The 12,266-nt window shown below is 42.4% G+C and overlaps 1 protein-coding gene across 4 annotated transcripts in view; it reads right to left on the bottom strand.

Moving 5' to 3' along the window:
* The window catches only part of TOM1L1 (target of myb1 like 1 membrane trafficking protein), a 61,733-nt gene that overhangs the window by 35,702 nt on the left and 13,765 nt on the right, over nt 1-12,266 (bottom strand). For all 4 annotated transcript variants that reach the window (XR_009692913.1, XR_009692914.1, XM_061142566.1 and 1 more), the window contains exons 4-7: nt 10,782-10,931; nt 9,867-9,992; nt 8,830-8,922; nt 7,602-7,718 (exon numbers count right to left, since the gene is read on the bottom strand). Coding sequence is in view for 2 of the 4 variants with exons in the window: in XM_061142566.1 (XP_060998549.1) it covers nt 7,602-7,718; nt 8,830-8,922; nt 9,867-9,992; nt 10,782-10,931 (486 nt within the window). In the remaining 2 variants the exon portion in view is untranslated. The remainder of the gene's footprint in view (nt 1-7,601; nt 7,719-8,829; nt 8,923-9,866; nt 9,993-10,781; nt 10,932-12,266) is intronic.

Below are 12,266 nucleotides of genomic sequence, written 5' to 3'. Positions count from 1 at the left end.
ATCAGCCAAATCTAGCAACACATAGAAAATAATCATACACCACGATCGAGTCAGATTCACCCCAGCATCACAAGGCTGGTTCAACAAATGCAAAATCAATATGATACACCACAGTGACATAAGATAAGACAAAAACCACATGATGGTCTCAGTAGATGCAGAAAAAGCATTTATAAAATTCAACATCCATTCATGATAAAAACTCTTATCGAAGCATGTAGAGAAGGAACATATCTCAACATTACAAAAGCCATTTATGACAAATCCATAGCCAACATGATACTAAATGGTGAAAAGTGGGAAGCCTTCCCAATAAATTCTGGAACAAGACAAGGATGCTCGCTCTCACCACTGCTTCAACACAGTACTGGAAGTCAGAGTCAAAGCAATTAGACACACACAAAAAAGAAATAAAATGTATCCAAATTGGAAGGGAAGAGGTAAAACTGTCATTATATGCAGATGACATGATACTCCATATAGAAAACCCTGAAGACTCAACAGAAAAATTATGAAAACTGATAAATGAATTTAGCAAGGCAGCAGGATACATTAATACATGGAAATGTGTTGCATTTCTTTATACTAACAGATGAAATATCGGAAAGTAAACAACAACAACAAAAATTTTAAATCTCATCAAAAAAAAAAAAAACACAAAAAACCTAGGAATAAGCCTAACTATCATAAAACTGAAGATAAAGAAAACTGAAGATAATTCAAGGAAATGGAAAGATATCCCATGTTCTTAGATTAGAAGAACTAATACAGTTAAAATGGCCAAAATACTCAATGCAACCCATAGATTTAAAGGCTATCCCTATCAAATCACCCATGACTTTTCACAAAATTAGAACAAATAATCCTAAAATATATGGAACCACAAAAAGACACAGAACTGACAAGCATCCTGAGGAAAAAGAACAAAGCTGGAGGCATACCCTGGGCAAACTCCAAACAGTACTACAGAGCTGCAGCAATCAAACCCGTGCGGCACGGGCACAGAAAACAGACTTCAGATCAATGGAACAGGACAGAGTCCAGCAGTGAACCCAGGGTCACACCTACAGCTATGCAGGTCGCATGACACCTACGGCCGGGTAATCTCTGACAAAGGAGGTAAGAACAGACAGTCTCTTTGGCCAGTAGCACTGGAAAAGTTGGACAGCCACACGTAAACCAATGCAGTTAGAACACACCCTCATTCCATAAACAAAAATAAGCTCAGAATGTCTTAAAAACATAAACCTAAGACACGATACCATAAAACTCCTAGAAGAGAACATAAGCAGAACATTCTCTGATGTAAACTGTAGCAGTGTTTTCTTAGGTCGGTCTCCCAAGGCAATAGAAATAAAAGTAAAAATAAACAAATGGTATCTAATCAAACTTATTAGCCTTTGCACAGGAAACCACAGCTAGTTCAGTTGCTCAGTTGTGTCCAGCTGTTTGTGACCCCATGGACTGCAGCACGCCAGGTTTCCCCGCCCATCACCAACTCCCGGAGCTGGCTCAAACTCATGTTCATCGAGTCAGTGATGCCATCCAGCCATCTCATCCTCTGTCATCCCCTACCACAAACAAAACAAAAAGAAAATCTAAAGATTGGGACAAAATATTTGCAAATGATGCAGTCCACAAGGGCTTAATTTCAAAAACATATAATGAGTTCATACAACTCAATAACAACAATAACAACAACAAAAAAGGAACAACTCAATCAAAACACATACACATCTGGCCAAGAGGCACACGAAAAGATGTTTAACAGCACTAGTTATTAGAGAAATGCAAAGCAAAACGACAGTGAAGCAGCATCTCACACCGTTCAGAATGGCCATCACCAAAAGTCTACAAATAGTAAACGCTGAAGAGGATGTGAAGGGAACGTAAACTGATGGGAATGTAATCTGGCACAACCACTATGGAAAACAGTGTGGAGGTTCCTTAAGAAACTAAAAAGAGTGTAACCATATGACCCAGCAATCCCTCTTCTGGGCACATATACAGAAAAGATGAGAGCTTGGATTCAAAAAGAAATGCACACACCAATATTCACAGCCACACTATTTATAATACCCAAGACGTGGACACAACCTAAGTGTCCCTCAGCAGATGAATGGATAAAGAAGATGCTCCCAAGCTGTGGTTTTAAACCCTCTACGCACCAGAGGGACACCACACACTCATACCCACTGCTGGTGGGTGTGGGTGGCGGCGGCCCCGTGAGGGGTCTATGACTCTCCTGTGCTCCCTGCAGGTAGGCTTGCATAGATACAGCTGGAGAAATGACCTGTTCTTTCTTCTTTACCCACTGGCCACAGCATGGTGACCCCTGGATTAGAATAAACAATCCAGGACACTCGAGACCGCCCACAGTGAGTACCACCACAGAACACAGAAGAAAATGAAAGCTGCTCTGTGACTACAGAGCATGGAAGCCACAAGATGGAATTAGGGGCAGCTAACAAACAACTAAGGCATGACGACCCCTCCCCACGCCTCCCTTCCCGCAGGAGGCCAGACAGAGAAGCAGGAATATCCATGTCCAAGTGGGAGCAATGCTTGGGACAGAGACAATGGACAATGTCTGCGGTTGCTAGTAGCGTCCAGAAAAAAATAGGAAGTATGTATTGAATGGCAAGGAGATCAAACCAGTCAATCTTAAGGGAAATCAACCTTGAAAACTCATTGGAAGGAATGATGCTGAAGTTGAAACTCCAGTATTTCAGTCATCAGATGCAAACAGCTGACTCACTAGCAAAGTGCCTGAAGCTGGGAAAGATTCAGAGCAGAAGGAGAAAAGGGTGTCAGAGGATGAGATGGCTGGGTGGCATCACCGATGCAATGGACATGAACATGGGCAAACTTCAGGAGATGGTTAGGGACAGAGAGGCTTTATGTGCTGCAGTCCATGGGGTCGCAAAGACACGACTGGGCGACTGAACGACAACACGTAACTCAGAAAACTACCGACCAATACATCCCACCCAGAATCACCCCATGCTAATGATGCCGTTGTTGTTGTTTAGGCATGAAGTCATGTCCGACTCTTTGTGACCCCATGAACTGTAGCCCACCAGGATCCTCTCTGTCCATGGGATTTCCCAGCCAAGAGTACTGGAGTGGGTTGCCATTTCCTTCCACAGGGGATCTTCCCGACGCAGGGATCAAACCCGCATTGGTAGATGGATTCTTTACCACCTCAGAATCCTCAAAATCCACCTCAGATGGATTCTGAGCCACCAAGGAAGCCCCATGTCAATGCTACAGTCTGAAAACTGCAGCAAACGCAGAAATACTCAGAAACAGTACTAAGCACAAGATGCAGCAATGCTGTCTTCCCTTCAGCATGAGCAAGCTGGGTCACAGAATGTAGACCAGCTGTCAGAGGTCTCACACACCAAACGAGCTCAGAGGACTTTCCTGGTGGTCCAGTGGTTAAGGACCTGCCTGCCAATGCAGGGGACACAGGCCTGATCACTAGTCCTGGAGGACCCCATATGCTGCGGGGCAACTAAGCCCGTACGCCACAGCCCCTGAGCACACACACCCGGCACCCGTGCTCCACAGCAAGAGTAGCCACCACAGTGAGCAGCCCGTGAGCAGCAGGGAGGGTCCAGGAAAGCCAAAAGTGAATCAGTTACAGGTAAACAACAAGCTTACTATCACCAAAGGAACCCGTGCTCCATAGCAAGAGCAGCCGCCGCAGTGAGAAGCCCTGAGCAGCAGGGAGGGTCCAGGACAGCCAAAAGTGAATCGGTTACTGGTAAACAACAAGCTTACTATCACCAAAGGAACCCGTGCTCCATAGCAAGAGCAGCCGCCGCAGTGAGCAGCCCTGAGTGGCAGGGAGGGCCCAGGACAGCCAAAAGTGAATCAGTTACTGGTAAACAACGAGCTCGCTATCACCAATCTGTCCAGATATTTGAGGGATGAAATGTGAGAGGTGATGAAAAAAAGAACTTGCACCCAAGGAAAGAGAATTCACAGAGCAAATGGAAAAGTGCCTTTACAAACAATTATCCTTAAAAGATAAAAGGGGAAAAAGCTCATCCATGAAAGAACTACTATAATGAAATAAATTTTTAAAATAAAAAATTGTTGAAATAACAAATGGTGCTGGGAAAACTGGACAGCCAGTTTTCTGAAAATTTCATTTTTCAAAAATGAAATTAGATCATTCTTTAACTCCATACACAAAAATGAGCTCAAAATGAATTAAACACCTAAATGTTGGACCAGACACTTTAGAACTCTCAGAGGAAAACATAGGCTGAATACTCTCTGACATATATCATGGCAACATCTTTTTAAATCCACCTCCCAGAATAATGGAAATAAAAGCAAAAATAAACAAATGGGACCTGTTCAAGCTCAAAAGCTTTTACACAGCAAAGGAAACAATAAACAAAACAAAAAGACAACCTACAGATTGAGAGAAAATATTTGCAAATGATGTGACTGATAAGGGATTAGTCTCCAAAATCTACAAACAGCTTATGATGCTTCTAGCATCAAAACAACCCACTCAAAAAAATGGGCAGAAGATCTGAATAGACATTTCTCTACATACAGATGGCCAACAGACACATGAAAAGATATTAAAATCAGTAGTTATTAGAGAAATGCAAATCAAAACTACAATGAAATACCACCTTACACCAGTAAGAATGGCTATCATCGAAAAATCGACAAACAACAAATGCTGGAGAGGGTATGGAGAGAAAGGGAACCCTCCTGCCCCAGAAAAAAAGCTATGACCAACCTAGACAGCATATTAAAAAGCAGAGACATTACTTTGCCAACAAAGGTCTGTATACTCAAAGCTATGGTTTTTCCAGTAGTCAGGTATGGATGTGAGAGTTGGACCATAAAGAAGGCTGAGTGCCGAAGAATTGATTCTTTTGAACTGTGGTGCTGGAGAAGACTCTTGAGAGTCCCTTGGACTGCAAGGAGATCCAACCAGTCCATGCTAAAGGAAATCATTCATTGGAAAGATTGATGCAGAAGCTGAAGCTCCAATCCTTTGGCCACCTCATGCGAAGCACCATCTCATTAGAAAAAAGTCTTGATGGTAGAAAAGACTGAAGGTAGGAGGAGAAGGGGAGGGGATGACAGAGGGCGAGATGGTTGGATGGCATCACCACCTCGATGGACATGAGCTTGAATTTGCTCCAGGAGGTGGTGGAGGACAGGGAAGCCTGGCGTGCTGCAGTCCATGGGGTCACAAAGAGCTGGATACGACTGAGCATCCGAACAGCAGCAACAACACAGCCGCTACGGAGAACAGCTTGGAGGTTCCTTAAAAACTAAAAGTAGAGCTAGGGTGACCCTGCAATCCCGCTCTTGGGCCTATGCGCAGAGAAAAACGTGGTCCGAAGCAACAGGCCCCCAGTGTTCACTGCAGCGCGGTTTACAACAGCCAAGACACGGAAACGACCTTCATGGCCACTGGCAGACGCATGGACAAAGATGATGCGGTGTGCGCGACGGGACATTAACAGCCATTAAAGAGAGAGACATGGCCATCCGCAGCGACACAGAAGCCCGCAGCGAATGTTACACCAACTGAAGTCGGTCAGACAGAGAAGGGGAAGTACCCTGTGACACCCGTTATGTGTGGCCTCTAAAAAGAACCTACTTACAGAACAGAGCGGCTCACAAACAGAAAATGAGCTCACGGTGGCCAGGGGGAAGCCTGAGAAAGGGCTCTGGGAAGGCCAGGTACACACTGCGGTATTTAAAACAGATAACCGGAAAAGACCTACTGTAGAGCATGGGGAACTCTGCTCAATGTTATGTGCCAGGCTGGATGGAGGGGCATCTGGGGGAGAACGAATATACACAGATGCATGGCTGAGTCCCTTCACTGCTCACCTGAGGTTACCACGACACTGTTAATCGGCTATACCCCACTGCAAAATGAGTTTTGTGCTAAAAAAATAAACAAAAATAAAGTCTAAAAAACTGTTGAAATAAAACATTGATTAGCAGGGCTGAACAGACAAACCAATATTCAAGTTTAAGAGAAATAATACGTGAACTGGAGAATCTTTGCTAGACCTACAGCACAAAAGAAAGAATCAAAATGTCTAAGAAAGATGAGATAAGAAAAATATAACTAAAAGCTTCATCATCTAAACAATGTTCCATACAAAGAGAAAAGAAAGAATACTAGAAAAGAAATATCTGAAGTAAGAGCTGAGAATTCCCCAGAACTAAAATAAACATAAGCTGACAGTGCAAAAGGCCTCTCAAGTGCTAAGCAGGTTAAAGTTAAGGGAAATACACATATGCACATACATGCACACACACCCCCGTACACAGTATAGTGAAATTTCGGAGGCATTAGAGAGAAGTCACAAATACAACCAGAGTAAACAGATTATAAAACAAAGGTGCAAGAATTCACAATACCATACTTCTCAATAGCACCACTGGGTACAAGAATAATGAAGCAAGCAATACCTTAGAAGTACTTAAGGAAAATAACTCTGTATCTAGAATTCTGTATTAACCCCTTTTATCTGTCTAAGGATAGTAACTATTTTTAGAGAAAACTGGGAGACCTTAACACAGCAGCCAAAAGACATCTTTGGACATGAAAACCCTCAAGGTTTACCACTAGTAGCAATTTAAGGAAATAGCAGTTAAATATAAGTGGTAATGTCGAAAAAGGGCATTTTTACCATTACTGTTTCCCAAGCAAGCGATAATCAAGAAAAATTTCACTTGCTAACAATCAAAGGACTTAAAGGAAAGATAACAACAACATGAGACTTGGGGAGTGGGAATCGGAGAAAAGCAAAACTATGACAAGTTTCTTAACTTTTTTGGGAAGAAAAAGATTTAGAAACTGATTTTTTTTTTCCTCTGCTTAAAAAATTATGTTAGAAGTGTGTGTTAAAATAGATAATTAGAACAAACCTATCAGAGGGAAGAAACGGTCTGGATGCAGAGACACAGAAAAGGGCCTGGGAGGGTCCCCACCGCAGTCGGAACTGCTGGAGGTCCTTCACACGCTCATGCATGTCCACACGCACCGTCCACTCGCTCAGTCCCAGCCTCAGCAGTGCCTCTCCCTGAACCTTTCCAGAAACCCTCCCCTTTCTCCATGCCCCCCACTTTGGAACCTACAGTATGATAAATACATTCCTATTAGAGCAGCAATACTATAACACTTCATTTTACAAAGCAATCTTGCTTACTAGTCCCAAGTCCCTTAAGGACTAGAGACAGCCTCCTCATTTCTATATCCTTTACCACACTGTAGTTACTCATTATGTTTGTTGAATAGATAGATACAGAGGCAACATTACACATTTAAAACAATTACAGACTAACAGAAATTGTATATGGCAAGGCCATCAATGATTAACGATGTTAAATTATTTATTGCAAGAGGGTAAATACCACATCTAACTTACTACTGCATTTCTGATAAAAGTCATCCGTCCATCTTCCTGTTAAGTTTAAAAAATCAAGGAAAGACGGGAGGGGGATGGACTAGTCAATGTGAGGGTGTCCTCCATCTCACAGGCTCTAAGTTTAGAGAATAAGAGGCACTGTAACCGATTGTCCCTGAAATCATACTTCACCTGCAGAAGCTCTATGTCTTCATGGTTCTCAGAACCAGGAATATTCTCCATCAGTATGGCAGACATCACTCTCACATTCATTTTCACCATATCCAATTCACTGTGCAGTTTTCCAATCTGCAGACGGCAACACAATAACCAGTAAGTGAGGTGCAGAATAACTCTGCTTCCTGCTCGCAAAGAAAACACTTCTGTAAAATCTAGTGCTTTCGAATTTATATAAATGTACATATAATTATTTCACAGGTGTATAATCTGTCACCTTCTAAAAGGTCTTGAGAGAGCTTGTACTACATTTAAAAACATGCGCTAGGAAAGTTGAAGGGGAAAAGTCAAATTAGAACCAACATGGAGAAAAAAGAAGATGACTATATCAGGAACCTGGACAAAATGGCAAATGTGAGTCTGGATTTCCTGGAACCAATGGAGGAGGAAAAAAATGAACGTTTTATAGTCCCATGGTATTAAAGAAGGAAGAATCAATAGAGAAACTTTTTTTTTTTTTCTTCCTGGATTAAATTCCAAGAGGAATTAATCACATAGACTACTATATAATACCAAATAATAATAATTTGAGGTCTTCTTTTTTAACCTTTGGCCACACTGGGGCTTTCCTGTGGCGTACGGGCCTAACTGCCCTGTGGCAGGTGTCATCTCAGCTCTCCAAGCAGGGGTGGAGCCTGCGTCCCCTGCGTTGGAAGTCAGATTCTTAACCACTGGATCACCAGGGAAGTCCCTACAAAGTCTTAAATGATAGTTCTCTTATAGCAGGACAGAAATGAGCTTCATTTAATAATTGCTTGTCTAAACCTTTGATAAAAAGATAATAGACAAAGCAGTAAATGAAATTCGATTGGCACAATTAATATCAGTAATAAGACTACCATTCACTGAGCTGTCTGAAATGGCATATGGGCAGTCTTATCAGGAGCAACAGGATCAGTTGCTTATATAAACTCCATGCACAGCCAAGCCTCCACAAAGCCACGTAAGCCACTAGATAGCACGACTGTTAAAGTTCAGGCTTTCAGAATCAGGCAGAATTCATGGGATTAATTCCATTTAGAGATGAACCATCATACACACACACTTTAGTCCCCTTCTCTGTAAAATGAGGCTAAAAGGTACCTCCACCTTATGATAACATTGCTAAGAAAAAACAAACTGTATATAAAGTGCTTAGAACTTAGAAAAAGTCATCAGTAAATACAATCATTGCTATTGTTACCTGTTCTGGGACCAGTGTAATAGTGGAGATCTTGGGAACCACAGAAGGAAGAGCTGGTGCAGAAGGAACAGATGGTGGTGGATTCAGTGCCATCTATGAAACGTGGAAATGTTATTATTGGAATTAACTTGGCCACTGCACACCCGTCTTTCCGTTCAGATGACTCACTCACCAGGGAGAGTCAGCCCTCAGGACAAAGCCTTCACAAAGGTCAGACTCTGGTGTACACATGAATGCTTTTCCTACCAAGGCAGGACTTACCAACCTACAGAAGGGAAGAGCTACTGTTTTTACATTATGGAAATTACAGGAAGCCAAGAGTTGACTTATAATCAGTCTCTCAAAGTGTTACAAGCTCAAAACCTGGAGCGTTATTTACAGACTTGAGAATGAATACCTGTGAACATCAAGAGACTCTTGTACGGGCAGAGTATTAATAAACAAATTCATTACATGACTCCTAACAGAGACCCTTGCCGGTGTAGCACAGTCTTTTCTTCTGAAACTGCCCCTACTCTGCTCCACCTAAATGATTTCTATATGGAGCCATCACATGCTGCCAAGACCTCAGTTAACTTGTGCAGAAATGGAAAACTGACCCGTTGTTTCAGTGAGTCCTTTCTCTGCAATTGTGAGCTTTGAATCTGAAAAAGTTAAGGCTGCAACATGAAAATGTAGGAGCTGTGTTGTCTACCATTAGCGCCACCCGGGGAGCCCTGCGCAGTCAGACTGCGGTGACTTAGCAGGCACATAGGCCCGGCGTGCTGTCTACCCCGTGGGGAAAACTGGTCTACAATGAGAGAATAATGGGCTGATTGTCAAAGGGGAGCAGACAAGTAATGAGGCATTTGAATCTTGGTTCTCTGTTGTTCCAAAGATGCAGCTAACACCAGCCTTCTTGTGGCCTGGTTATTCTATGAAATCACAGATTCATCTTTCGGCTTAAGCTAGGTGGAGCTAGAGTCGTTCGTTTGAATGAAAAAAGACCCAAGCCCTTCACTGTCTTTATCTACACAGGTCAAAAAAGGGCCTCCTACCTCTTGTCTGGCTGTTTCAGTCTCTGCATCTGATGAAGGAAACTGAACCCCTTTCTTAAGGAGGTCCAGGTACACGTCTTTCACTTCACTGACATCCACACCTCCTGGGAAACCCTGCGACCACGTCTGAATTCAAGAGACAGAAAGTTTCAGAGAGAAAGGAGCAGCAAAACAAAACACAACTCTGAAAGTTTTGACCAAAAAATCAGAGCCTGATAATTAATTATGAAGCTCACTCAGAAAGCTACTTTTGAATGTCATACACAAAGTGTACATTTTTTGCAGGTTTTTGGGGGGGGGGGGCAGTTACTTGTTTTTGGCTGTGTCACACAGCACATGGGATCCTAGCTCCCCAACCAGGGATTGAACCCACGCCCTCGGCAGTGAAGGAGCTGGAAGCACGTTATCTTAACCACTGGATCATCAGGAAAGTCCAAAATGTCCATTTTTAGAGATTAGAATAATGTAAAATATTTTTAATCATCAGACTGCCATGCCTCAAGGATTTAATGAAACTCTAGAATAGATACTATTGATTGTTTTTTGGTATACTAAATCTAAAATTAATAGACTAAAACAGCATCAGTAGATCTTTTGCCAAATAACTCTGCAGGCAATGAGTTATTGACCCCAGAACATAGTTTCCACATCTGCAAAATAAATGTATACATCACTATGTCTTCTATCTGACATGGATAAAACAGAAACTGAGAGACAAGTATGGAAAAGACTATAAATTCTTCAGAAAAAGGCCCGTGTCCAATGCCAAGAAATTATTACATGGAAAACAGAATAATAAAAACATTCTGAGGCTCAATCCCAGGCTTATAAAGGATCACTGAACCAACTGGGAGTTAGGAAACTAACCTCTAATCTTAGACATTCACCATCCCACAAGGTATATAACAGACTTACCTTAATGAAATTCAAAATTCTATTCTGAGTGTCTATCGGCAAGGTGTATCTGGGATTCAGCAGCTTAACTAGACTATCTTTAACAAATTCCTTCTTCACAATCAGAGACTGGAAACTCGGACCACAGTTCTGCATGCACATGTCAATAAGCTAAAGAGAAAATTCAAACATTTTATCTCTTTGGCAAAACCACCCCCAAAATATGAGATAAAAATTGCTAAGTAATGATTTCCACCAGCACTCTAATTAATAAACAAAATTTGGTTATCTACTAAAATATATGGCAAAATGTTCGGTTCTGGGAATCTGAGGAAATGTAAGGCATAATGTAATTGCTTAGCAGACAGCCAGTCTTGCTGGGGAGCCAGGACACAATTATAAGAGAAATGATAACAATGGGAGATGGTAATGTCAAGGGCCAGGGCGGAGGTGCAAACAAAGCATGTTGGCTCTAGACAAGGTGACATCTGTCCTAGTGTTTCCAGGGAAGTCCCGGTGAGTTCCTATTGCCCCAGCTTTGTTAATGACATCATCTCCTTTCAGTTCCAAAAACGTCCTTGCCTGGATGAAAACTCACATGGTTACTCCAGCTACAGACCTTTACAGGCAGATGTGACCATTTACAGCCAGGTGTTTAAGACTTTTGGGAAAAGGTGGTCCTAAGCTGGCCTTTGAAAAATGGTCAAGAAAAGGATAAATGCATATAAAGCAATAGTCTAGACAGGTAAATCGTAAAAAAAATATATGTACAGGTTACAAAGTGTATGAGCTGTGAAAAGGAAAAGAAGTTTTCTGGTTTGGAGAGGCTTCTTTATACTGGCAAACTGGAGACCCTGGGGAACTGTATGGATAGAGTCTGGAGGGGCTTCAGCCAGACTGTGCAGAAAGCTGTGCGGCAATGTAAAGAATCTGGACATTATTGAGAAAGCACCAGGAAGCCACTGGAGAGTCCTTAGCTTGTCCCCATCACACCTCCATCCTGAACTTGAGAGAAGGCTGGTGCAGCACCCCACAAACGCAACTGGAGGGCAAAGACTCTGAAATGACGGGGAGATCCAGCAAGGACCCCCTGGTAGAGCCTGATGCAGACAGGCCTAAATGAGGGTGATGAGGGTCTAAGGAAGGGGAAGACGTGAGAATTATGAAGGAAGGACTTCCAACAAGCAGGTATTTGTTGATAGGGAAAGGCTGAAAGTTAAATGACTGTCACTCTGCATGAGATTGATACCACTTTGGATGGAAATCTGGAAGTGGATGGGATAGTGTGACTGGCCTAAGGTCAAAATGATGGGTTGAAACTTACATATGTTGAGTTTATAAGTGCTGCAGACTGAATGTCTGTGTCCTTCCCAAATTCCTATGGTGAACCTCCTAATCCCTAACATGATAGTATTTGGAGGAAATTAGGTCATGAGGCTGGAGTCTTCATGAATGAGATTGTTGCTCTTCAGTTGCTCAGTCCTGTCTGACTCTTTGTGACCCCAT

This window comes from Dama dama, chromosome 5, assembly GCF_033118175.1.
Source record: "Dama dama isolate Ldn47 chromosome 5, ASM3311817v1, whole genome shotgun sequence".
NCBI lineage: Eukaryota > Metazoa > Chordata > Mammalia > Artiodactyla > Cervidae > Dama > Dama dama.
Note: the sequence above shows the minus strand (reverse complement) of the source record. Positions and strands in the feature narration are given on the sequence as shown.